The sequence below is a fragment of the Diplotaxodon limnothrissa genome, linkage group LG19 (assembly GCF_057381915.1).
Source record: "Diplotaxodon limnothrissa isolate DT_005_m linkage group LG19, D_limnothrissa_male_GT1.1, whole genome shotgun sequence".
NCBI classification, from domain to species: domain Eukaryota; kingdom Metazoa; phylum Chordata; class Actinopteri; order Cichliformes; family Cichlidae; genus Diplotaxodon; species Diplotaxodon limnothrissa.
The window spans coordinates 23550705-23578147 of NC_140614.1; the positions used below are offsets into that span (position 1 = coordinate 23550705).

The window sequence follows — 27443 nt, forward strand, 5'->3', positions numbered from 1 at the left end:
TATGCTTTGCCATGTTGCTGCTTGTTTTGCCATTAGGAAGAAAACGAAAGTGAAATTCTGCCATGAAGAAAAAACACTTTTCCAAAAAGAATATATCAGCTCAATCACGTAATTATCAATAATATCTACTTTTCTGAATTACAAGAACAGATGTGTGGTTGCCGCCTAAATGTGTTTTGCATGATTTTTATGCCTCACTGCTTCTCAGAGTTTAAGTTCTTCTGTCACTGTTCTGAACTGTTCATTCACTCACACTGAAAACTGCATTAAGTCGATGTTTTCAATAACTCTGATTGTGATGTTGGGTTTCTGACTCATTTTTTTATTCTGTTATGCTGTCAGAGTTTTTCTGATTTAAAATGACGTATTTTGGGATGTTTTTTTCTTAAGATTGAAATCAATTAAATTTTCATTTGCCAGTCATTTGCCAGCAATGTTCTTACTCAAACTGATAAACTAAATCTGTCAGTCTTGGAGGGACTGTGACCATCACTGCACAAGGAGTTCAAATATTAGTGCTATTCTAAGCTGATACCTTCAGAAACCTGGACAGCCTCCCAAACTTCTAATAAGATAAGATAAGATAAGATAACCTTTATTAGTCCCACACGTGGGAAATTTGTTTTGTCACAGCAGGAAGTGGACAGTGCAAAAGTTATGACGCAAAAATTAGAATACAATAAGAATAAATACAGTACACAGCTGTACAGAATAGAATAAAATAATATACTATATACAGTAGAATAAAATAGAATAAAAATATACAATAAGATAAAAATAGAATACGAATGCTATATACAACTGAGTAAAAATACAACGATGCCAGGAAAGATTATTGCACTTAGTGTTATTGCACATGTGTGGATGTGTGTGTTTGTTCAGTTAAAGTCTTTGTTGTGGAGTCTGACAGCAGTGGGGAGGAAAGACCTGCGAAATCTCTCCGTCCCACACCGTGGGTGCCGCAGTCTCCCACTGAAGGAGCTGCTCAGTGCTGTCACAGTCTGCTGCATATACTAGACGATACATTTCTACTCAGGAACTCTGTTTCAGTTTAGAGGCTGTAGATCTGGTTCTCAATAGACTTTATCCATCAGCGATGCTGGAGACTATTACTGTCTGATAGTGGAGAGTTCACACTGTGATTTACAGTTCAGTCTGGCTGAAGGCTGCAGGTGCAGAGCTTTCAACTGACATGAGAATATAGGTATTTGTTTGCAGGTTGTGTTTTGAATGCTTGCTGCGCTTCACTGATCCTAAAAATGTTTAAGAAGAACCAGTGAGGCACGTCTGTGCAGAGTGAGATTTATCATAATGATGATGATGTTACTGACTTCACTGCTCATCACAATCGTGCTCAGACTTCAAGGTGATGAGTGATGTGGTTCTGTTATATTCTCTGTTATGTTGTACTTTACATCACACTGTCATTTTAACAAAGTAACATATTTTAATTTCCAGGATCAGATGCCAGTTCATCTGTGACTCAGTCTCCTGTGTTTAAAGCTGCTGCTTTGGGGGAGACGGTCTCTCTGAGCTGTACAGCCAGTAAAGGAGTTGACAATGATCTCAGCTGGTATCTACAGAAACCTGGACAGCCTCCCAAACTGCTGTTTTACCAAATCAGCAGCCGTGAATCTGATACTCCGAGTCATTTCAGCAGCAGTGGATCTGAGCCTGAGTTCACTTTGACAATCAATGGAGTTCAGGCTGCAGATGCAGGAGATTACTACTGTATGGGACTGTATAGAGGCCCAGAGTTCACACAGTGATACAGAGTCATACAAAAACCTCCCTCAGTTACTATTTGCAGTGTTGCAGCTGTGAGCTTCTGATACAGACTCTGACATGCATCACTGGTTCACTGAGTTCACTTTCAGAGGTGGAAAATAAAATATTTACGCATTCCTGATCACATTATTGAGAAGATTTTAAATGAAGTAACACTGTTTAGAATCTGTAACATATAATGCTTGTCTCACAACATTTCATGAAAAGGCTTTAAATTTGATTAATAAAATGTTAATATTAATTCTACAGTTGGCCAAAAAGCCACAAAGGGAGGCAAGAGAACATGTGGTGTTCTTTGATAATACTTTGAGTTAGATTTTTGCAGTATTAATTACTTGAGAAAACAAGACTGGATGGGCTTAGAGGTTCAAAATTCAAGTCTTAGTCAAAACCAAATATTGAACCCAGACCCTGTACACAGTTTTTAACTTAAATAAAAATCACATACTTTGATTTGAATCAAACAATGATTGCATTTCATGCATGAAAATGTTGTTTTATCAGTTTCCTACCACAGGGTTGTAATCTGGTGTTAAAGTTGTATTTGGGAGGTGGGAAATTCAGCTGTAGTGGGGCAGCAGAGACTCAGCTACATTTTGCAATTTATAAGACCATGTTACATTCATAATGGCAGTTTTCCAACTCCTCACCAGTATAAAGCTGGATTTTAGTTGGTATCTTTATCTTTTGTTTCAAAGGTCAATGATGATCGCTGACTTTGCACACAAATAAACTTTTAAAAGCTTCTCCCCAAGCACAAAACAAAAGCGATTTTTCATAAGCTGTGATTTTATTTTGTGTTTTTACTTTTTTTACACCATATTTTTAAAGTCAACATGGATAATATTAGCTGATAAACTTAGCATGCACATCATTAGAAAGTCAAATGTTTGCAGAAATATCGCAACAGCAGAAACATGTAGCTTCATCAAACTATAAAAGACATCATATGCAGACAGGAAGTGTTGCTGAAGCTCTACTCTGAGCAGTGGTCAGGGTCCAGGGTTTGAGTGACGGGGCTCTGTCCACTCAGACTGGCCTCACAGCTCACTGAGCCCACCTTCCTCCTCTGGTCTGCAGAGAGGCTCAGGGTGCTGCTCCAGCTGTAGCGGCCATCTGTCCCCAAGACTTCCAGGCTGGTTAAAACCCCTGAGGATGTGCTGGTGCTCCCCACCTTCCAGCCCAGCTTCCAGTTTGAGGGGAAACCCCCGGTGGCCAAACACACCACAGTGGCACTACTCTGTTTGTCTTCCTCTTTGGATGGACAGTGAGGGTGGGCCTCACCACACCCACTCTGAACAAACCTCTAACCCCTGAAAATGAACCTTTTCTTATTTAAAACATCACAGTACACCTGATTAAATGCAGAAGAATATTTACCTAAAGTGACTTAAAATTATTTAATGAATTTAAATCGTGATTATCATAATTGTATCTTTAGTTATACGAACCGAAAGACAAAACGTAATTTTCACATCACACATATTTATTTAAATATAAAGAACACTGTTTAACACAGCAACTAGAAAGGATTCAAAAAATAATGAATTATGAGACTATGACAATATAATTAACAACTATACAGATATATTGTATTTGTTGATAGCAAAATCAAAAAGTAAACATGCAAACCAGAGTGCCATTTTAATCCAGGTGTTAAAAATATGTAAATGTTTCCAACATATTTTCGTCTATTCCATAAAATCATTAATGGTATTAATCTAAACAATTTTTCTCTTTTTTTTTGTGCCCCAAAGTTTCCTTCAGTGTGTTGAGAGCAGAGAAATGATTTCTATAGAGAGGAGGCTTTGCATCATCAGCTGATCCTCCAGAGAACTGAGAAGGTTTATAGTCCTGTGAGTTCAACACTGCAGGACTCACATCTGTCAGTCAACACAGCAGAAAGCACAACCACCATGACTCTCATCACCATCCTCATCTGGACGCTGACCTGCTGCTGTTTTACAGGTTCATTCACTCAGCAACATTTCAAACATGATGTGCTGCTTTTTCTCTCATTGACTTCTGCTGATAAATGAATGATTTGTTTTTGTCTGCAGGATGCAGCGGTCAGGTGACTGTGACTCAACCTCCAGTACTGACATCTACTCCTGGATCCACTGTCACTCTGACCTGTAGGACCAGCCAAGCTGTTTACAGAAATTCTAATGGTGATTTTATATTCTGGTATCAACAGAAATCTGGACAGACTCCAAAGCTCCTAATAAGATTTGCAAAAAAGCTTGAGTCAGGAACACCATCTCGATTTAGTGGCAGTGGAAGCAGCTCTGACTTCTCTATGTGTGAGGGGCTGCTAGCCCGGCTATGTAGGGGTAGAGGGGCGCACAGGCTGCCTTGAACGACTAGCGGGTGGTGGGATCTAAGTCCGTAACCCCCTCTAGCACAATTGACCCGGACGCTTACTTCAGTAAGAATGGGGTTAGTTACCTGGCAACAGTAGGCACAAAAGGAAGACTCCAGGCCCGGACCTGCAATGATAGCAGCGCCTGCACACGGAATACTAGCACGGTCCCACTTAACTCCGTTGTCCTGTGCCTAACCAAATAACTCGGGTGCCCCTACTCCAAGGCAACCTGGGTCGGACAAAAGCATTCAACAACGACTTTTTAAACCACGCGGCTCCTTTTATTTATCTGGAGAGCCCTCAAAAAAAAAACCAAACTTGGTTAACAATGTCCACAGGGCCCTGGAGAGCAAAGGGAAAACAGCAAAGAACCTCCCCAGGACCAAAGAAATGAAAGAAATAAAATGAGGTAAAATAAATCGAAACAGACTGGTGAGACCCAGTGTTGGGAGTCCTCGACTCCGCACAACCCACCCTAGTCACAGGAAAAACACTCACAACACAGCAGAACAGTAAAAGTTAACACAGCAATTATCCTGTCTAAAATGGTTGACACAGTCTCATCGCATCATTTACAATGTCCGACACACCAAAGGAACATTTCCAGTCTTTACAGTTTAATCCAGTAAATTGTCTCTGGGGTGGGACGGACAGATAGTTCTAGGGGTAGGTGCCGTTAACCGGAGTTACAGTCTGCTAGGCTGTCCAGAACTTCCACAGCCGGAATAGAATGTCCATTCTCCGGTCCACATCAAAACAAGGAAATAAAACACAGAAACTGTACCTTTGCCCCTCCTGAAATGGAGCGTAATGAACCCACGGGTAGGTGAAGCTTTTACATACAGCCAGCTGAAGCAGGGTGAACAACTGGAGCGTCGTCTGGGTGGCAGGGTACTCCAAACACCGCCGACGTCGGGGCCCAAGATGGCGGTCCCGCGGGCTATCGGATCTACGGCAGTCCCCAGGCCGTGCAAAGCGAGGCCGCCCAATTCCCCTCCCAGGAACTCGCTGGTCCTTCGTCAGACAGCCAGCCGTGCTGTCTCGCTTTCTAAACGTTCTTCGCCGCCAAACTCTACCGGTAACGCCGGGAAACTGAGGCAGATTGGAGGGGAGCGGCCGCTAGCCTTAGCTCTCGATTAGGGTTGCCAACTCCCTGAAAAATAAATAAGGGACACCTCGTGGCCAGGGCCGGGCAACCCAGTTCACCCTTCCCAGTGTGGTGAATTTTGTAGCTCTTTTTTCCATCCATCCATCCATCCATTCGCTTCCGCTTATCGTTTTCAGGGTCGCGGGGGGCGCTGGAGCCTATCCCAGCTATCATAGGGCGAGAGGCAGGATAGCTTTTTTTTTTTTTTTTTCTCTGTGTGTGTGAAATTATTTTTTGACCATTTGACTTGAATTTGATTTAAGCAGATGCATATTCTTTGTGATATGACCATATGGGAAACAAGTGATCATTTAGCCATTTATTTTTAGCTCAAAATGACAACATTAACACAGTAATAATCAAAGTGTTTTTATTGAGTTTTCAGAAAGCATATCATTCATACAGAAAAGCTCGAACTCAAGTCCTACAACACAGTGTAAGACAAAACTATACCCAGACAGAGAAAAGAGAGAGAAAAAAAAAAGGGGGGGGGGGGGGAGTTGCCAGTTATGGAGTAGACGGAAACTCATCTTCAAAATAGGAAATGAAAGGCTGCCAGACCTTAAAGAATTTCTTGGTGTTGCCCTGTATAGTAAATCTGAGATGTTCTAATTTGAGGTGTGCCATCACCTCCTCCACCCAGTGTTTATGGGATGGCGGTGTTGCCTTTATCCAGTTGAATAGAATCAATCTCCTAGCCAACAATGAGGTGAATGCTATTGCCTTCCTCTGAGAGGCTGTTAGTTGAGTTTCCCTCGGTGCCACACCAAAGATGGCTGTCAGAGGCATTGGTTCCATATCTTTATTATAAATGAATGAGAATGTTCTAAAGATGTTAGCCCAAAAGTCTTTCAGCCTGGAACAAGACCAGAACATGTGGCATAAGTTGGCTGGCACCTGTTTACATCTGGGGCAGGTCGGATCGGCCCCCTGGTACATTCTTGCCAGTTTCTCCCTTGACAAGTGGAGTCTGTGTAACACCTTGAACTGTATCAATCCGTGTCTTACATATACAGAAGCAGAGTGTACTAGATCTACAGCCCCTCCCCAGTCAACCTCTGAAATGTCCAGCCCCAATTCTTCCTCCCATTTCCTTCTTACATTGTCCAGGGAGGGGGAAGCCACATTCTCAATATTTGCATATAGTGTGGAGATTGTCCCCTTAGCAGTCGGATCTGTGTCCATCAGCTCGTCTATCCATCCGCTTTGTGGAAGCTCGAGGGAGGGGCAGATAGGAGGGCGTTTCTGTTTTTAAAATGTGATCTGAATTGAGTCCAAATTTTCAAAGAATTAGATACCACCGGGTTGTTTGTGTAAAGATGTTTGCTCAAGGGTAGAGGAGCGCAGACCAGGGAGCGCAGGGACACTGGGCTAGAGACATACCTTTCCATATGAACCCATATTGGGGTTTCATCCTCATCTAACTCTTTGACCCAAAATAACAACTTATGTATATTAGCAGCAAAATAATAGTGCATATAGTTCGGCAGAGCCAGGCCTCCCTCTTCTTTCTGTCTCTCAAGAAACTCCCTTCTTATCCTGGGGACTGTTTTTTTCCAAATAAAGGCAGACGTACATTTGTTCAATTCCTTAAAAAATGATTTAGGAATGAAAATCGGTATCGTCTGGAAATAAATATATTCATGGCATTATATTCATTTTAACAGAATTTACCTTCCCTGCTAATGATAAGGGGAGCGATGCCCACCTTTCCATATCCAATTTTGCTTTGTCCAGTGCAACTTTAAAGTTATAGTCCAGTAAATCTTTATACTTACTAGTTACATTAACACCTAAATATCTGAATCTATCCATTGTATTGCAAAGGGATAGGCCCGGAAAGAAAGTTTCCTCGCCTGTTTATTAATGGGGAAAAGAACACTTTTGTCTAAATTAATTTTATAGCCCGACACCCTCCCAAAATCTTTGATAATACCAAGGGCCACCGGGATACTAATGGCAGGGTTTGACAGGAAAAGGAGGAGATCGTCAGCATATAAGGACAGCCTATGGTTTTGTGTCCCCCTTTGTATCCCTACCAATTCAGCAGCCTGTCTCAGCATCATCGCAAGGGGTTCAATTGCCACATCAAAGAGCAGGGGTGACAAAGGGCACCCCTGTCTTGTTCCCCGGAATAGAGAGAAGGGTTCAGATATGATATTATTCGTTCTCACCATAACCTGGGGGCTCGAATAAATTATTTTAATCCACGAGCAAAATGTTGGACCAAAGCCGAATCTCTCGAGGGCCATAAATAGATAGTAATACTCTATTCTATCGAAGGCTTTGTGTTATCTTCAGCAGTATATACTACATTGAACAGACGGCGGAGATTGCTGGAGAGTTGTCTACCTGCAACAAACCCTGTCTGATCAGGATGTATTATCTTACTTATAACAAGCTCAATTCTAGCTGCCAGTACTTTGGTCAGTATTTTATAATCACATCCAAGTAAACTTACTGGGCGATATGACTCACATTTAAGTGGGTCCTTATTCTTCTTAAGGAGTACAGAGATCAAGGCCTGTGACATTGTTTGGGGCAGAGCTTTTTTATCAAGAACTTCCTTAAATACTCTGCAAAGCAAGGGAATCAGTGCGGGAGCAAATGTTCTATAAAACTCACTTGGGTACCCATCAGGGCCCGGCGCTTTTCCTGTCTTCATACTCCGAATTGCTTTGTCTATCTCCGTGGCAGATATGGGTCCCTCTAACCGATCTCTATCTGCTGCCTCTAGTGGTGGTATTTCAAGGTTTTCAAAAAATTCTTCACTCGGTCCCTATCATTTATTTCTGAGGTATACAAGTCCTCATAAAAAGATTTAAATTGATTGTTAATCCCCTTCTGATCTATAATTTTATTACCCACATTATCTCCTATCTCTACTATCATACCAGCAGTAAAACAGGTCTCTTTCTTAAACAGAAGCCTGTCATGCTTAACTATTGAGAATAAGTAAATCTTTCTTTAAAAGAACTCTGTCCTGCTTAACTTAAAATTATATAAATTAATAGAAAACAATAGAACGAAAAATATTCTTGTAACTGTGCACATATAGTGCATTTAGTACAATTGGCTTCAGTTGAGGTATTATTTCAGCTTTTCTAATGCTAATCAGCTGCTCCTGTTTGTAAACCCACTTGTTCCCATGATTACGCATCATAACTCATCATCATTATTAATCTATGTATTACTTTTATGTATTAGTGATCTATTTGTTGTAATCATCTATCCTTGCAGTTGTTTATTACACAAAATAAATTATATTATCACACTTCTGGCCACATAGCGCTGATATTCACCGCACATGCCCATATTAACCTTAACCAGAGGGTTTAAACAACAAACCAGTGTTTACATACCATATCTGCTTCTGCCGTGGCCTGGTGGACAAAAAATTGGTTAAGGGTTCCCCGAGCTTTCACGCCCCGATCATGTTCTTCATGTGCCCACCACTAGAAGCATGCCTATGGAAAAAGTGCGCCGGCACACAGTGCAGTGCGCTTTAAAGGTGTTATCGTGCATTTTCCCAGCCAGGTGTTTCCCTTTTCCCGCCTTTTTTTTTTTTCTTTTTCTGAGGGGAACAAACATTGCTGCTCTAATGCTGGGCTTACACTGTGCGATTTTTGGCCCATTTTGAGCCGATTTTTGAGTCGTGCGACCGATTTGGTGATCGGCCCGATTTTGGCCTTCATCGTGCATCGTGTAGTATACGTGGGGTAACGAGACACGATTAACACCTCACGACCAGCTCCCGATCATCCGAGCCTTTTCGATGTGGCCTCACAAAATTATCACGACCACAACAACCGTGAAAATAGTTGGATTTACATTGCTGCTCAATCACAGCTGCCTGATCATGTTTTTCATTAGCAATTTAGCAAAGTCGATGGTGGTGGTGTGTCTGTGTGAGTGAAAGACAGAGGGAGAGAGAGAGGCAGATTTTCTGTTATAACCTTCATTTTATGGAGGCACAGTGTGAGCACTCAGGTCGCATCAGAGCATCGGGCGGTATAGTGTGAGACCTGCATCGTGACCTACCAACTTCTAACCCCTGCGAGTCAATCGTGCAGTTTGAGCAGGAGCTGAATAACGTGACTGGAAAAAAATCGCACAGTGTCTGCCCAGCTTTAGGTGTACTGTCGTCCGAGACTTGCACTGCAGTGTCGGCGTTTGTTTCCCTGTTGGCCATGCTTGTTGTTGTGGTCGTCTGTTGTCTTCCGGTATTTTCTCCGTAAGCGACCTTTCCTCGACCAATGAGATGAGCGGTAATCTGAATTGTCATACTCGAATTGTCATAAGTGTGCTGTCAGCTCATTGGTCACAAAGCAGGAGAGGGGCTGGGAATTATGTTTTCCAACAAAGCGTTAATTCCATTAACATTTATAGACTACTTTTGATTCTCACTGTATTACGGGACAAAGTGCGTCCCTTATTAGCTCAATACGGGACGTTTACTTTTGTTTCTAAATACGGGACGATTCCGTTTTTTAAGGGACGGTTGGCAACCCTACTCTCGATTAGCCCCTCTGCTAGCGCTATCTCCGCCGACACTTCGCCCCGACGTTACACCCGTAAGGCCGCTGTAGCCGGAGTCAGAGTGCATACACGGACGGAAACCCAGCCTAGACTCGCTGCGGTACCGTGTACTGTCTCGCTAACCTCCCGTTTATACTTTGTTCGGGTCTCTCCCTGACCGCGGCCCTTTCCTAGCGTCTTCTCTCGTCCGGACACGTGTGCTTTGTTTTGCTCCGCTCGTCTTCGCTCTCACTGCGCATGCCCGTCCTCTTCACGCTAGGTCACTTCCTCTTGGCTGCTTCAGGCTGTAAACAACCCCGTGACCGTTTTCTAAGGGTCGTAAATATGTGCCCTCACATATGACCATCAGTGGAGTTCAGGCTGAAGATGCAGCAGTTTACTACTGTCAGAGTTACCACTACATAAACAGTGCTAATGTATTCACACAGTGATTTGTAGTCATACAAAAATCTCCCTCAGTCAGACTGCAGAGACACTGAGCTGTTACAGCAGGAACTGAGTACAGCAGCTGTTGAAAAAGACACTGAACACAGAGCTGACAGTAACCTCACCAAGCACTAAATACAAATTTACATCTGTATATGAGATGTATTTTGGGGATCATTTTTATTTATTATTTTAGGTTTAGGTTTACAGATCATTAAGCTTTCAAAGGATGCTTTGGCATGTTCCTGCTTTTCTTTCCCATGAGAAAACAGAAAAAAGCTGCTTGCTTTCATGGAAAAAAAAAATTGTTTTTGTTTTTTTTCCAAATAAAGCTGAATGAGAAAAGGATCAGCTTACACATTATATGTACCTGTTCTGTTTCACAACAACAGATGTGTGTTTGCCTATATTTCAAATCAGTTCCATGTCTCTCTCTTATGTCTCTGGTGTCTCTGTTGTAATGCAGGACCGAACCCAGCAGTGACCAAGGTTAGCACAAACCGTTCTACAGCAGGCCAACAGAATTCATCAGTGTGAACTGAAACACAACACTGCAAACTATCCAATATCTTATTTAAAAACTGATTGAAAAATAATAATAATATAATTATAATATAATTAGAACCCTACGTATAAGCTTTGCATTTCTAGTTACTCAAATGACGCTTGCTAAGCAGCCAACAATGAGTTTGGTTCCTCCACCAAAAGTCCATCACAGTGATACAAACTCATCAAGTGGCCGTACAAAAACCTCCTGCACTGTGAACAAACCTCTAACCACTGAAAATGAACCTTTTTTTCATGTAAAACATCACAGTACAACTTATTAAATACAGAAGATGATTACACTAAAGTGAATTAACATTATTCAATTAATTCAAATTATAATTATCATAACTGTATTTTTAGTATTAAGAACTGAAAGACAAAACTTCAATTTCACAAAAAACACACGTACACAAAACTGTTTAAAACAGCAAAGAGAAACGTTTCAAGAAATATTAATTCTGAAACTATGACAAAATAATAAAAACAGTTTTACAGGTATATTGTATTTGTTGATAGCAAAATCAAAAGTAAGTATACAAACCAGCCATTTTAATCCAGGTGTTAAAATATATATAGCTATGTTTTTCTCTATTCCATAAAATCATTAAAGGTATTAGTTCAAAACAATTTTTCTTTTGATTTTGTGTCCCCACGTTGCCTTCAGTGTGTTGAGAGCAGAGAAATGATTTCCATAGAGAGGAGGCTTTGCATCATCAGCTGATCCTCCAGAACTGAGAAGGTTTATAGTCCTGTGACTTCAACACTGCAGGACTCACATCTGTCAGTCAACACAGCAGAAAGCACAACCACCATGACTCTCATCACCATCCTCATCTGGACGCTGACCTGCTGCTGTTTTACAGGTTCATTCACTCAGCAACATTTCAAACATGATGTGCTGCTTTTTCTCTCATTGATTTCTGCTGATAAATGAATGATTTGTTTTTGTCTGCAGGATGCAGCGGTCAGGTGACTGTGACTCAACCTCCAGTAGTGACATCTACTCCTGGAAACACTGTCACTCTGACCTGTAGGACCAACCCAAAAGTTTATACTTGGACAGATGGAGATAGTGAAGTAGCTTGGTATCAGCAGAAATCTGGAGCAGCTCCAAAGTTGGTCATTTACTTGGGTACAAAACCCACAAGTGAATTTTCTTCTCGATTCTCTGGCCGAGGAGATGGAGTGGACGCAGCAATGACCATCAGTGGAGTTCAGGCAGAAGATGCAGCAGTTTACTACTGTCAGAGTGCTCATCAAATAAACAGTGCTTATGTGTTCACACAGTGATTTGTAGTCATACAAAAACCTCCATCAGTCAGACTGCAGAGACACTGAGCTGTTACAGCAGGAACTGACTGCAGCTGCTGAAGAGGAAGAAACTCTGACACAGACCACTGAACACAGTAACTTCACCAAGCACTAAATACTCATCTACACTTCTTTGGGGGAAATTTTTAAACATCTGGTTACACCAATTCACAGTTTTCTTGTTACATTCCCCTAATAGTTACATTACATTCAGATTTTATTGTTTGTTTTTGTATTTTTTAAGCTTTATATTCCCAATATCATCCCATGAAGATCATTAAAGCTTGAACGAAGCTTTAACTTGTTGTTGTCTGCACTTTTTAGCAGTGTTCTCTCCCACACAAAGTTTTCTTCAAAAATCATATTGATCATATTGTTCGTTTTACTTTTCCCACTGTGAGTTCATGCCCAGCTTCTCTGATCTTTGCATTACTACAGATCTACTTTCAACCAATTCTCTTGGCTAAGCCTTGGAGTGCTGCTGTATCAATAGTTCTGTCAGTACAACACCTGAAGTACCAAAAGGACAACCTGTGGTTATCGCAATAAGCTCATGTTGACTATTGTGGGTGTCAGTCTGTAATATGTAAGGAATCATGATCTCGTCATCAGATCATGATGAGATTGGACTTAATAACCTTTCCTGCACTGGACATCAGGTTCCTTCTTTGGTTTTTTGGGTTACGTCATGTGGATAAAACATGTGCATGTGACAAAACGAAAAAAGAAGTTTAATAGATCATAACAAGTTTAGGTAGTATGTTTTGCCAGCACACCAAAGCCATGTTCCTGTTTGGGTTTTTTTCCTAAAACAACTTGATTGATTGTCAGCAGATGAAAACACTGTAATGTCACTTTTTTCATTTAGTGCGACTGCATTTGCAGCCATCACACACACAGGCAGACATTATTTACTTGCTATGCAAAAGGACTGTAAGAAGTTCTGTATATACACCAATCAGGCATATCATTATAACCAATGACAGGGAAAGTGAATAACACTGATTATTTCTCCTTATCTTATCTCACAGTTTGTTGTGTGTGTGGCTGCATAGCCACAGACCAGTCAGGGTGCCCACCACTAAAAGCACCAAGAATGGGCATCCGAATGTGGTCTGATTAATCACATGTTCTTTTAAATAACATGTGTGTGCATTGCTTAACTGGAGAACACCAGGTATCAGGATGCACTATAGGAGGAAACCTTGGGTCCTGCCATCCATGTGGATTCTACTTTGGCGCGTTGTTGCAGGCTTTTCGTAGAAATGATTTTCCCTATTCGCTGTGGCCTCTTTCAGCAGGATAATGTGTTCTCCTGCAAAGCAAAAGTGGTTCAGAAATGGTTTGAGGAGCACAACAATAAGTTTGCAGTGTTGACTTTGTCTCCAAATTCTCCAGATTTCAATCCCATCGAAACATGTGTGAGATGCGCTGGACAAACAAGTCTGATCCATGGATGAGAGTTTTTTTTTATTTGTTTATTTTTAATTCTGTTTGTGCTGCTCATGTTTCTCTGATTTAACCTGATACATTTTCTGTTTTTTTTCTCAAGATTCACATCATTTTAGTTCTCATTTCAAAGTAATTTGCCAATAGTTTTCTAACTCTGTTAAGCCAAGCCTGTAAGGGACTGTGACCGTCAGCACCACAGGGAGTTGCTGGACTTAGTACCTTTAGAAACCTGGACAGCCTCCCAAACTCAGGAACTCCATCTTGACTCCAAGGCAGTAGATCTGGTTCTCAGTACACTTTATCCACCAGTGATCTTCAGGCAGTAGATGCTGCAGATTATTACTGTCTGGGTTACCATGGTAGTGAAGTGTTGCTGGAGTCACCAGCAACAGCATAGCTAAACGGGTGAGATAGCCCTATCTCACCCTGGGTCAACACACCTGAATCAAATGATTAGTTCAGTACCAGGCCTCTGGAGAACTTCAAGACATGTTGAGGAGGTAATTTAGCAATTTAAATCAGCTGTGTTGGATCAAGGACACATCTAAAACCTGCAGGACACCGGCCCTTGAGGCCTGGAGTTCGACACCTGTGACCTAAATCAATGACAATCATTCAGGCAGTAATGCCTGGACTGGAAACAAGCCATCCTTAAAATATTACAACATTCCAGCTCCTGTGTTGAAATGAAAAACAAATGTGTTGTTTAAATTAGAGACTGCACTTGTGACAGAACAATAAATATATTTTATTTCGGTTATATAACAAACTTGAGGTAGGCCTAAACTTATTTTCAGAATAATTAAATCTGAGACTTTGTTTCATTGTAAGATTATAACAGTGATGGCAATATAATTGTTTGTTGTTCAGCAGAACAGTGTCCAGTATGTTGGCTGTTATACTTTGTTGTGTTTGAAAATAAAAGTTGGGCTGATTTTAACATCATTACAAAAAGTGTTAATTATTTTTATCATATTCAGGTTACCACAAATTGTATTTTTTCATTTAGTTGAACTTGAAATGTTTGTCAGTAGGTAAACAATTAGTATTGTACAGTCAGAAACACCAAGTTATTCTTAATACTGCAGACTTGCAATGAATAAGTTGTCCTAACATCTTAAATAAGCTTTACTTAGTTTTTTTGAGTTCTGTGAACTAATTAGATTTTACAGTGCTAGGGAGGTGACAGCTAAGCAGAAAACGAGGTCATAATTCTCTATGTGAGGGAGGGGGTTTAAGGATGGGGCTGATGGTGTATTTTTCCGCAAGAGTAAAATTTGGAGATATTGTCATCCTGCTAAAAGATATAAATACACGACCACAAGCTTCTTTCAGCTTTTCCATTAATTTCAAAAGATGAACACATATTTGATTTGTCCCAGATGTTCAGGCCAGATGCAGCCCTGCCATTTTCATCTCCTCCCAGACTTGATTTTTCATGTATTAGGCAAACAGGTTAATTTATAGTACACAACACTGAAATTATAGAACAATTATATTTAAAAATAAGACAGAATGCTTAGTAATATGGATCACTACAAGCTTTATTGGCAAAAGTATGAATCATTAATATGGCAGTTATTAGGCACACTCACATCCAGCTGCTACACATGTCACTGTGTAAGTTGCTGTTATCAAATAACTTCATCTGCAAACTTTCAAACTCATATTGATTAGAGCAGCAGGGATGTATCTCCTGCTCCCCCACACTAAGCTCCTGTCCTGGACTTCAGCAGCCCCTCTAGCCCTCACACCGGTTCTTGCGGAAGGACTTGGCCTGCCGGTGGTCATGATGGTTCACCCTGCAGGAGAACACCTCTGCATTCATCCAGTTCTCTTGGCTCAGCATCAGGGTGCTGCTGCTGCTGTAGCTACTACTCTTCTCTTCTCTTCTTCTAAGCTGTTCAGGACCCCCTCTGTCACCTCTGTGCCATCTACTTCCCATCTCACTTCAGCTCCCTGAGGAGAGTAGCCGGTCAGCAGGCAGGCCAGTGTGACTGGGCCTCCAGAGAGCTTCTCAGAGGAGGGTTGGAGCAGAGAGACTGAGGGTCTGACCATGGGGCCAGCTGGAGGAAAGATCACAGACACACAACGATAGATTAACCTCTACTGCAGGACAGATAGCTGACATGAGACAGTTATGATCCATGATAGAGATTAACAAGCCTGTGGATTAACTGTATGATGATATTGTGATATAACAGAGGAGAGAAACTTAGAAATTGGAGGATAAAAGGTTTTAAAAAAGTATAAATAATTAGTGAACGTACCGCTGTATTTGTTGTCATGATGATAAAATAGAGATGTGTACAGGAAATATTAAAGTTTGTCATCTGTTTGTTTCACTTCCTTTTCATCACATCAGACTAACGAACTGTAAACTCAACCGTTAAAGTGCATCTGTACGAAAACTAATTCATTTAGTCAACAGCATAAAATGTTATATCCAACATGGTGCCAAACATTTCAGTGGAAGTCATCATATCATATTTTCACTAACAGCTTTACACAGTTATGATACATGACAGACATTAACAGCACTGTGGATTAACTGTGCGCATGACACTGTGATCAGAGGAGAGGAGGTAATAAATAGGAGAACCTAACACTTTAATTCTTGATGGAAAACAAACAGAGCTGGACTTTGTCATCTGTTTGTTTCACTTCCTTTTTACTACATCAGACCAATAAACTATAAACTCAGCGATGAAATCATTAATCTGCAAATAATCAAATGATCTTTAAGACATGAACGATATTATGCTGCTAACTGTTTATATAAATAAATAAAATCAAAGATTCCTTTTGCTATATTTTCAGTCTCAGATTTTGTGAAAAAAATATTTATTCACAGATAAATACAAAAAAACCTTTACTTAAAGCAGATTAACTCAATACATTTCAATTTTCAGTACTATATAAACACAATATATAAACATGATATACTGTATACTGATATGATAATACTGTATTATATATTTAAACTCTTCTGATACCAAGTTTTCAGTATCAGCCACTATGACCAAACCCAATCACATCCCGTGGACCACTGTGAGCAACAGCAGATGTGTGCACCGTGGTCACGCCAGCATCAAATCCATCCAAGTTACATGGTTTATACCTGGTACACCTATCCTATCACAACGTATTATTGTTCATACTGTTGAATGCACAAGGCATTCAGATTCATATCTGAATATGAAAATATATATATTTTTTTATATTTGTGGAATTAATCCAGAAAGATTTCAGTTGAAATAATTTGATTTCATCCAGAGAATATCTAGTTCAAAACCATGCAAATTACCATGATGGCACTTCGGTCCATTACACTGGAAACAGACATGTCACCCAGAGTGTAAAACAAACTAGTTACTGACGGGTATACAAAACAGACTTTAAATAGAAGAACCAATTTAATTCCACACATACTGTTAAGTGATTCAGAGCTGTGCTTACCAGTGGACGAATGGGATTCCAATTGAAGACGAGTCCAGAGAATCACCAGTTCATACGTACACACACACACACACACACACACACACACACACACACACACACACACACACACACACACACACACGTACAGGTCAAACCAAGGGTACATAACAGAGGTGGGACCAAGTCATTGTTTTGCAAGTCTCAAGTAAGTCTCAAGTCTTTATCCTCAAGTCTCAAGTCAAGTCTCAAGTAATGTCAGGCAAGTCAGAGTCGAGTCTCAAGTCACTGGTGTAAAAGTCCGAGTCAAGTCACAAGTCTGAAATTTTGAATTTCAAGTCCTTTCGAGTCTTTAAAAAAAAAAAAACAACGAAAAAATAATGTTGCAGTTATATGCTAAATGTAAATATTAGACCATGTAATTTTAAAATCTGTGTTTTTCTCAACACATGACAAAATAGTGAACTTAGAAAATATACACAAATTGTGAAATTGCACCTCTTTAAAATGCAGCTCAATTAAACCTAGCTCCAAGAATAATTTTCACCGACAGTTCTGAGATAAGCTGCATGTCATTCTTGGATGCGGTTGTAGGACCGGCTTTAAAACCGCATGACAAAAATATCATACACATTAAAAAAAACTGTATCACCAACGTAGCCTGGACAACATTTGCTAGTTAGATGAAGTCAGCTATCTCATCTTAGCATATTTATATGCATATTTATAATTATACGGTTCTTGGAGTGAGTGCATACACTCATGAAGTTTAGTAACTTCAGGTCACTGCAACAAGCCCAGGTACAGTTTACCGACGGATGGGTGCAGGACCTTGAAATGCACCGTGTAGAAAGTAAAGACCATCGTACGTATCATAAGTTTACCAGTCTCACAAATCGTCATCATAAATACACATTCCTTAACCGTTTATTAATAGGACCGTTGAGCTCAACGGTAATTAATTAGTAGTGGAAATAATTTCTGGTAGCATCACAGAAATGTAGCAGTGACAATAATATTGTATGCTGTAATCGTACTGGGCAATTAGTGATACAAAAAACCTGTTTTATCCTGTGAATAAAAGTATATGTTTTTGTCAATGTACCATAATAACAGAAGCGAAACGCAATATTGTGTCAGGACAATTCACTATTTATGCACAATAAATAAAGGAGCATAGCGCGACAATTTCTGTTCAGCGCCAGACTTACTTGTAACCTATATCACCAATTATGTTAAGAAAAATGACGTATTAACTACTAAAAAACACTGACCTTCGTGTAAATGCTTGGAGCAGACTAACCTGTGAGCTGGAGTGTTCTGGGACGTTATATTTGATCTTTGAATGGCTGCAATCCAGGCCATCCGTCGCGTCTTTGTTACTTCGGAAACATGGCTCGAACAATTTCTCTTCAACGACGTAATCCGATAACAACCGATCTCTTTACCCGTCGGCTTCCCGTGGCTGTCATGCGACCGGCTATTGCAGTTAATAATACAACGGCTTCTTGACATTTTTGTGTTTCTTTTTATCGCTGTGATTTCAATTGAAAGCCTGCGTGCGCTAGTACCTCTTGCCACGAATTCCCAGAATCCTTTGCGGTTCTACCCGTGAATGACGTCACATTTTCAATCTCTATATAATATGCGTGTTAAATTTTATATTTGGGGTAAAATATCAAGTCTTTTCAAGTAAACCGGTTCAAGTCCAATTCAAGTCCCAAGTCATTGGTGTAAAAGTCCAAGTCAAGTCACAAGTCTTAGAACATTTTTTCAAGTCAAGTCTAAAGTCATAAAATTAATGACTCGAGTCTGACTCGAGTCCAAGTCATGTGACTCGAGTCCACACCTCTGGTACATAAGTAATCACAGCGTTAACCCTACTGCAGAAATACACTGGTGATCTGCAGCTAATAACAGGGCCTCCTTCCAGTGATGAAACAAAATTAAGAATTGACAAATCAATCATGTATCAGAAGTCAAACATGCAGACACCAAATAAATTAAATCCTCAGTTTAGAGCAGTTGACCTATTTATTAGTACTGTCCACCAGGACAAAGACAAGTGAGCTTCTGGAAAGCCTGTCTGCCTGCCTGCAGAGGGACATAACAGGCTTTCATATAAACCATATACGTCTCAAACACTATTATAAAAAAGGCGACTTAAAAACCAGAGTAATGCACAAAGATCAAACATTGCAGGTCACCGCGAAATTCAAGTCAAGTCTTCTTGGGGACACAATGTTCCTGCTTTTCCGGGCCATCAGGGGAAAACCCCCAAAAGTGATTGATATTGTGAAGACTAACATTTTTTTTCTAGCTAAAGCTCAGTGATTGTGAGCAGGTGATAAACTGCCAACTCTACCTTTTCTGCTTCACATGAACAGATGTGTGTTTGCCTCCTTAAATGTGTTTTGCATGATTTTATGCCTCACTGCTCCTCAGAGTTTAAGTTCTTCTGCTACTGAGGGTCTGAACTGTTCGTTCACTCACACTGAAAACTGCATCAGGATGATTTTTCCAATAACTCTGATTATTATGTTCAGTTTTCTGAGTCAGGGTGAGAGATTTTTATTTTTGTTTTATTTTTTAATTCTGTCTGTGCTGTTCATGTTTCTCTGATTTAAAAAGATCAATTTGTTGTTTTTCATTTCTCAAGACTAAAATCACTTTATTTTTCATTTCAGAGTCGTTTGCCAATAATTTTCTGACTCAAACAGATAAAGCCAAGTCTGTCCATCTTGAGGGGACCGTGACCATCAGTGCCACAGGGAGTTCAGATATTGGTGCTGATCTCAGTTGGTACCTTCAGAAACCTGGACAGCCTCCCAAACTTCTTATATACTGGGCATCAAATCGCTTCTCAGGAACTCCGTCTCGTTTCAGTGGCAGTAGATCTGGTTCTCAATACACTTTATCCATTAGTGATATTCAAGCTGAAGATGCTGGAGATTATTACTGTCTGGGCTTCCATAGTGATAGCACATTCACACAGTGGTTTATAGCTGTACAAAAACCTCCTTCAGTCTGGCTGAAGGCTGCAGCTGCAGAGTGTAGGAGAATATCTGGCTCACTAAACACAACATGAATCATCAACCACAAACACAATATATCTAAACAAAACTACACAGCTTTGTAGTTTTAACTCAAATATATATATTTGCTACAGCCTCTAATTGTTTGGCTTAAAGGAACCCAGCATTTAAAACTGCTGCCATTTAATTCCCTTTTAATAATCGTAACATAGTTATTCACAAAGGACAGACTGTAACAGAAAGATGACTATGAACCAACCATGCAATGGGCCATTAGATTCAGTCTACTCCCATGAACAAGTTCTAGAAAACTAGAATAATAGGTGTAGGATATCTAAGTCGATCAGCAACAGTAGAAAAGTTTTTACAGAAACCCACAATGCCCAAAAACTAATGCAGCTCACGCCTGGATGAGGGCTGGATATGGCACACATTTTAACATTGGATACCCTTCCTGATGCACCCTCATTCAGGGATTTGTGCTATACACAGTCTTGAGCTACACTGTGGTACAACTATAAATCATACAGCCAATATATTAAACCACATTAAACCAACCACAAATTGTTGTTAATACTTTACAGGTGTGTTATCTCATGCACAAAGTTTTAGCTTCATTTCAAATATGAAAACCCACATTGATCAGCACATTAACTGTGTAATGATACTGTGGTCAGAGAGATTGAAGTGAGAAATTGGAGTATCCATCCATCCATCCATCCATCTTCATCCGCTTTATCCGGAGCCGGGTCGCGGGGGCAGCAGCCTAAGCAAAGAGGCCCAGACCTCCCTCTCCCCAGCCACCTCCTCCAGCTTATCCGGGGGAACACCAAGGCGTTCCCAGGCCAGCAGAGAGATATAATCTCTCCAGCGTGTCCTGGGTCTGCCCCGGGGCCTCCTCCCGGTGGGACATGCCTGGAACACCTCATTGGAGTATACTGTGATAATATACACCAAATGTGTTGTTACATCTACTTTTGTGATGAAAACAAAATGAGTACAGGAAAAGTTAAACTTTCACATCTGTTTGTTTCACTTCCTTTTTGCTACTTAAGACTGACGAACTGTAAATTCCTTTAAAGTGCATCTGTATGAAAATTCATTTTTTCAGTCTAAGAGCCTGAATGTCAAAGATTTCAGTCAGAATCCTCAGATAAATTCAGTGTCAGACAGCTAAACACTAGACAGCTATAATATATATTAATAGTGTGAATGACACTATGATAAGACAGAGTAGAGGAGGTCACAAATAGGATAAAGAACATAAAACTTTAAAAATATCTAAAAATTGTATTTCCACATTTACAGTCAATTTAAACTTTAAATCTGTGTGTCAGCTGGATGCTGCCTGTGACCTCCACTCTGCATACTGGCTGCTACATAGGGAGTGGGATTGCAGGAGTATAACTCTTCTTCTTCTTCTCAGCCTCAGGGTGCTGCTGCTGTAGCAGATGTGTGTTTGTCTCCATAAATGTGTTTTGCATTCCTATGCCTCACTGCTCCTCAGAGTTTAAATTCTGAGAGTCACTGAGAGTCTGAACTGTTCGTTCACTCAAACTGAAAACTGCATCATGATGATGTTTCCAACAACTCTGGTTGTCATATTCGGTTTTCTGAGTCAAGGTGAGAGACTTTATTTTTTGTTCAAGTTACTCTGACTCTAACTGGTATATTTTATGTTGCTCTCTTGTCTTTATTTCAGAGTCATTTGCCAACAATTTTCTGTCTCAGCCTGATAAAGCCAAGTCTGTCATTCTGGGAAGTACTGTGACCATCAGTGCCACAGGAAGTACAAATATTGATAATGCTATAAGCTGGTACCTTCAGAAACCTGGACAGCCTCCCAAACTTCTTATATACTACACATCAAATCGCTTCTCAGGAACTCCATCTCGTTTCAGTGGCAGTAGATCTGGTTCTCAGTACACTTTATCCATCAGTGATATTCAGGCGGAAGATGTTGGAGATTATTACTGTGTGGGCTACCATTATGATGGCACGTTCACACAGTGAATTATAGCTGTACAAAAACCTCCTTCATTCTGCCTGAAAGATGCAGGTGCAGAGTGTTGGACTGCAATGAGAATGACTGGTCCACTAAACACAACACAAGCATCCCCCCACCTCAAAATGTACAACACATACAGTACATTAACACAGTAGTGACAACAAAGGTCAAATGTTCTGGATAAATAAACCAATCTGAAAATGGTTGAAATGATAATTTCTGAATTTACTGGATGATACTTTAAGTTTGAATTGCAAAAAACGAATTACATAAAAAACACAATTGCTGGAACTGTTCACGAAACATCAACAGAAAATACTTTTAAAAATGAATATTGATCTCAGACCCTTTGCACAATGTACATGAAGTCTGAGTTAGCGAATCAATCAATCTATTTGATGCTGTTCATGATTATTCAGATGGAGGCACCAGCAGAAATCTAGAGAGGCTGCAAAGCTCTGCATAAAATATGCACACAAAAAACCCTTCCACTTCTAATTTTCTTTACCACTATGTAATGCCACCTGTATTATGAGTGCAGATCTGATCATTTTTAAAAGTATTATATTTTCACCAACTATTTTTGGAAATTTTTTTAAGAGTCTATTTAGGGCTGCTCCTACTTGTGGCCAGTGGCATTAATGTGTACACAGTTCTATGAAATCCAAAATCCAAAACACTTTAATAATATTGTCTTGAATACTGAGAGGAAGGAAAATAAAAAACAACATAATCAATTCATTTCAATGTTGAAACATTAATACTGATGGCAAGAGAAGGATGGTGTACAGGCTTGGTATGCCCATATACTGAGGGTGTGCTGTCTGGCAGAGACCTCAGTCAGTAAGATCTTGACAATAATCCAAGGGAAGCTGGGGATTTTAAATATGAATGGACCCTTTTGGGTAGTTCATTGTAGAACTCCTATCATAGACATGGTGTTAAGTCCCAAAAGGTTGATTCTGTTCATCTGGACGTAACATTTTCAGTGGGAGAAACGTTTCATCACTCATCCAAGTGACTTATTCAGTCTCAGCTGACTGAAAGTTTCCCCAACCTTGTAAAACAGTACATTCGCACAATGACTGAAACTAGGCCACTGAATGAACTATGGGCTGTGAGGTCAGTTCCTTGATCATTAATGATCATTAAGATTTACTTACCTGGCTGATGGAGAGCATGCATCAAGACACATGGTGTTAAGCACTTTTCACAACCAGCTGCTGAGATGAAATCGATATATCAGTCTCTAAGTTAATGTTGTCAGCACTCTCACACAAAAGCTTTGGTTTCTTCGACAGACTTTAAACCTATTATTGCTCATGCTCTCCACACTGTGAGCTCCTGTCCTGGACTTCAGAAAGCCCCTCCACTGTGCACACTGGCTCTTGCTGAGATTCTGGGGGATGATGAGTAAACTGACCCAGGACTATGACAGAATCAAAGTTGCATGATAACCTGATTACCTGAGTTTTAAGTTTAGACTTGAAGGAATTAGGTTGTGCATTGCCCTCTTCTTTTTTAAAAACACACCAAAAATGTCAGTATTTTTATATTTTCTACATTTCTAATGTCAGTCCTCCAAGAAGAGGAGTTTAGAAGTTTTAAAATATCTGTAATTGTCTGTCCTTTTGGTATACAACAAAATAAATGCCAGCATCCATCCATCTATTCGCTTCCGCTTATCCTTTTCAGGGTCGCGGGGGGTGCTGGAGCCTATCCCAGCTGTCATAGGGCGAGAGGCAGGGTACACCCTGGACAGGTTGCCAGTCTGTCGCAGGGCCAACACACAGGGACAGACAACCATTCACACTCACATTCACTCGCACATTCACACCTAGTGGCAATTTGGATTATCCAATTAACCTATCCCCACAAGCTGCATGTCTTTGGACGGTGGGAGGAAGCCGGAGTACCCGGAGGGAACCCACGCAAACATGGGGAGAACATGCAAACTCCAGCATTATCTGAGCCAAATAGAGATGTTTGGATGTGGATATATCAGAGACACAATGGGACCCTGTTGGAACAGTTAAACTGGAAACAAGTAAAAAGTTTGCCGACCTTCAGTGCAAAAACAGTAAGCCATAGGAAGATTCAAAGTTCAGATTGTTGTTTATGTGTATCTAAGACAGTACAAAACCCAAGGCAGGAAAAGTTGTGGTTATCACAACAATCACGATTGGCTATCATTAGTATCAAACTATTGGCCTATGAGAGGGAAATTCATGTGGCAGGTTAAATGATACTGAATATGTTTATTTTCTTCTTGGCTGGGAACCATGTTGGCTTTTCTGAATTGGAGATGATAGTTTTAAAAAAACAAAAATGTCTTTCAGTCTTTCACTGAAGGCTGTAGGTCCAGAGTGTCGATGAAGAGACTGTGATGAGAATGTCCATTAAACACAACACAAAAAGAGTCATCAAGCAGAAGCACAAAGAATAATAAAAAGTGAAACTCATGGTTTTTACATGAAGGATTAACTTACATTTATCTCATAAGAATTATTGTGCAAGAAATATATATTGCAATGACAACCTTGTGCAATAACCTGTAATTTTCTTACATACTTCAGCCAAAATTAGCTTGCTATTTTTTAATAACAATGGTATTACTGCAGATTCTGAAAATGATATTTTGAATATGAAACAAAAAACAAAAATGATTTTTCATGAGCTGTGATTTTATTTTGTGATGAAGACTTTTTTTTCTTTACAGCATGATTTTAAAGCACAATATGGAAAAGATTAGCTGATGAAATCTGCATGCACATCAACAAGAGTCAAACATCTGCAGAAATATCACAACAGAGGAAACATGTAGCTTCATCAAATTATAAAACACATCATTTGCAGACAGGAAGTGTTGCTGAAGCTCTACTCTGAGCACTGGTCAGTGTTCAAGGTTTGAGTGACGGGGCTCTGTCCACTCAGACTGGCCTCACAGCTCACTGAGCCCGCCTTCTTCCACTGGTCTACAGAGAGGCTCAGGGTGCTGCTCCAGCTGTAGCGGCCGTCTGTCCCCAAGACCTCGAGGCTGGTTGAAACCCCTGAGGATGTGCTGGTGCCCCCCATCTTCCAGTCCAGTGTCCAGTTTGAGGGGAAGCCCCCGGTGGCCAGACACACCACAGTGGCACTACTCTTCTTCTCCTCCTCTTTGGAGGGAGGGAGGATGGTCAAGGTGGGCTGCACCACACCCACTGGAGAAGAGAAATGGGAAGTAGAGAGGGGAAAGGCGTTTACAAAAAAGTTACAATTAAAGCAGGTAAAAACAAGTAGATGAAGCTAAAATAGTAAAAGTAAAATCTTTAAATTATTTTCACAATGTTTTACAGTTAACAACTCATCCCCGTCTTATCCCAGAAATGTTATTCTGTTCATCTGGATGTAGCATTTTCAGTGTGAGAAGCATTTCATCATTCATTCATCCAAATGATTTCTTCAGTTTATTGCAGGTTTCCCCAACCTTAGAAACAGTACATTTGCTTAAAGCATCTTACAATACTGTTATTGCAATTATTCCCCGACTTTCTGCAAATGATTCTCATGGCACTGATCAATGGCAATGACAAGTTGTATATTAATGTTTGTGAAACTGACCTCCTGGCCCATTGTTAGTCAGTGTTGCTGGTCATTATGAAAATGGATTCGTGACAAAATATTTCCCCCACTGAAAACTCTACGTCCAGATGAACAGAATTAACTTTCTTGGATTTCCCTACCTAGATAATTGAGCATGCATCAAGACAACCCTGTGACAATTTCTTAAAGTTAAAGTGACAAAATTAAGACACTTGGGTGACTACGGTAAAAACATTGCCATCTGTTTCTTTCACTTCCTTTAAACTACTTTTGAAATAAATGAACCATAAACACAAAGATGATCTGCATTTACTGATGAATTCAGTTTATATTTTTAGAAGTCTATAAATACACTTTTCAAGTAACAGTTACTTTCAAAATTTAAAAAAAAGATGTTACGTTAAATATTATTCTTTGGTGTTACAGTTTGAAAGAGTTGTAATTCCTATGAACATTTTCATAAGAAAATGCTAAAACAAAATTAGGTCATATTAAAGAGAAATGTAAAAATATAGACAATATATACAATCTATCCATTCGTTCTCTTTCTCTTATCCAGAATATGAAAAGAAAGAGAATGTAATTACATTTTCAGTAAATTAAAATACTGGTAGCAATGAATGAGCGTTGAGCTCAGTCAAGTTCAGAAATTAACTTTGTTTTATAAATCATAAAAATGATCAACAACAATCACTGAACTTATCATATGTCTCTTCAGCATTTTATGAAACACGTTTTAAATGGTTCTATCTGTGCAAAGTAAAAATTTATAGTACTTACAGTCAACGATTAGTTTGGTCCCTCCGCCAAAAGTGTACCACAGTGATACAAACTCATTAAGTGGCCGTACAAAAACCTCCTGAACATGAAACTCATTGCTCAAAATCACTTTCATGTTCAGAATCACTCAATACTTTCTTATAAATGACCAAAATGCATACCTTATGTTATATTAAAGTTTTTAATGACATGGTTTAGAAATTATTATTATTTTTTTTTTATGTATTTACCAATTTTGTTAGTTCTACATTTCTACAGCTGAAAATGACTGAACTGCAATTGAAAAGTGTCATATTCTCACGTCTAAGTAAATTGAAACACAAACAATTGTTGAAATAAAATTAACATCATGCCATAAAATCCTATTAATCTTCAATATGTCCTGTAAGCAACTTAAATCCAGGGGAAAAAATTTATAAAATACAGAATGGAACAAAACTTTACCTGCTCTTCTTTTGCTCTAATCTTTTGTTATAATCCATTATCATCATATTTAGTGTAAATCTATGAAGAGTTTCTTCTCATTATTTGTAACTTGTCTTCTGTGTGCTGAGACTAGAAAAAATAGTTTCTATAGAGGGGAAGGTTTGCATCTTCAGCTGATCCTCCAGAGAACTGAGAAGGTTTATAGTCCTGTGAGTTCAACACTGCAGGACTCACATCTGTCAGTCAACACAGCAGAAAGCACAAACACCATGACTCTCATCACCATCCTCATCTGGACGCTGGCCTGTGTCAGAAGTCAGGATTATTTAGAAGTCAGCCAAAACCTAATATAACTCAATGTTTTTGCTATTTCAGTGACCACTGATATATCTGAGGGAACATTTCAGTTATTAGTATTTGTATGTACAAGACTAGTGTTGGGCAAGTTACTTTGAAAAAGTTATTAATTTTGGTACTAATTACTTCTTCAAAAAAGTTACAAGATTCTAAAAGTAATTAATTACTAGGAAAAGTAACTATTGTGTTACTTATAAAAAAAAATGTTTAACCCTCTGGGTTCCAGGGTATAACTGGCCG

The 27443-nt window shown here is 39.7% G+C and overlaps 1 protein-coding gene, 1 pseudogene and 1 gene segment (V, D, J or C); 2 read left to right on the forward strand and 1 right to left on the reverse strand.

Annotated features, from left to right (window-relative positions):
• Window positions 1-11625: 11625 nt before the first annotated feature.
• Window positions 11626-27443, forward strand: part of LOC146612227 (immunoglobulin lambda-1 light chain-like) — a 111340-nt gene continuing 95522 nt past the window's right edge. The window contains exons 1-3 of the mRNA XM_085342479.1: window positions 11626-11677; window positions 11770-12063; window positions 19703-19990. Of these exons, the coding sequence (XP_085198605.1) occupies window positions 11626-11677; window positions 11770-12063; window positions 19703-19990 (634 nt within the window). The remainder of the gene's footprint in view (window positions 11678-11769; window positions 12064-19702; window positions 19991-27443) is intronic.
• LOC146612228 (Ig kappa chain V region 3374-like) lies at window positions 21625-22063 on the forward strand. The segment is given in 2 exon segments: window positions 21625-21673; window positions 21753-22063. Coding segments are annotated over 2 exon segments (360 nt in total).
• On the reverse strand, window positions 24936-26535 carry LOC146612229 (Ig kappa-b4 chain C region pseudogene; annotated as a pseudogene). Its single transcript, XR_014904950.1, has 2 exons — window positions 26421-26535; window positions 24936-25258 (listed from the first exon to the last, which is right to left on the reverse strand). The product of XR_014904950.1 is annotated as an Ig kappa-b4 chain C region pseudogene (transcript).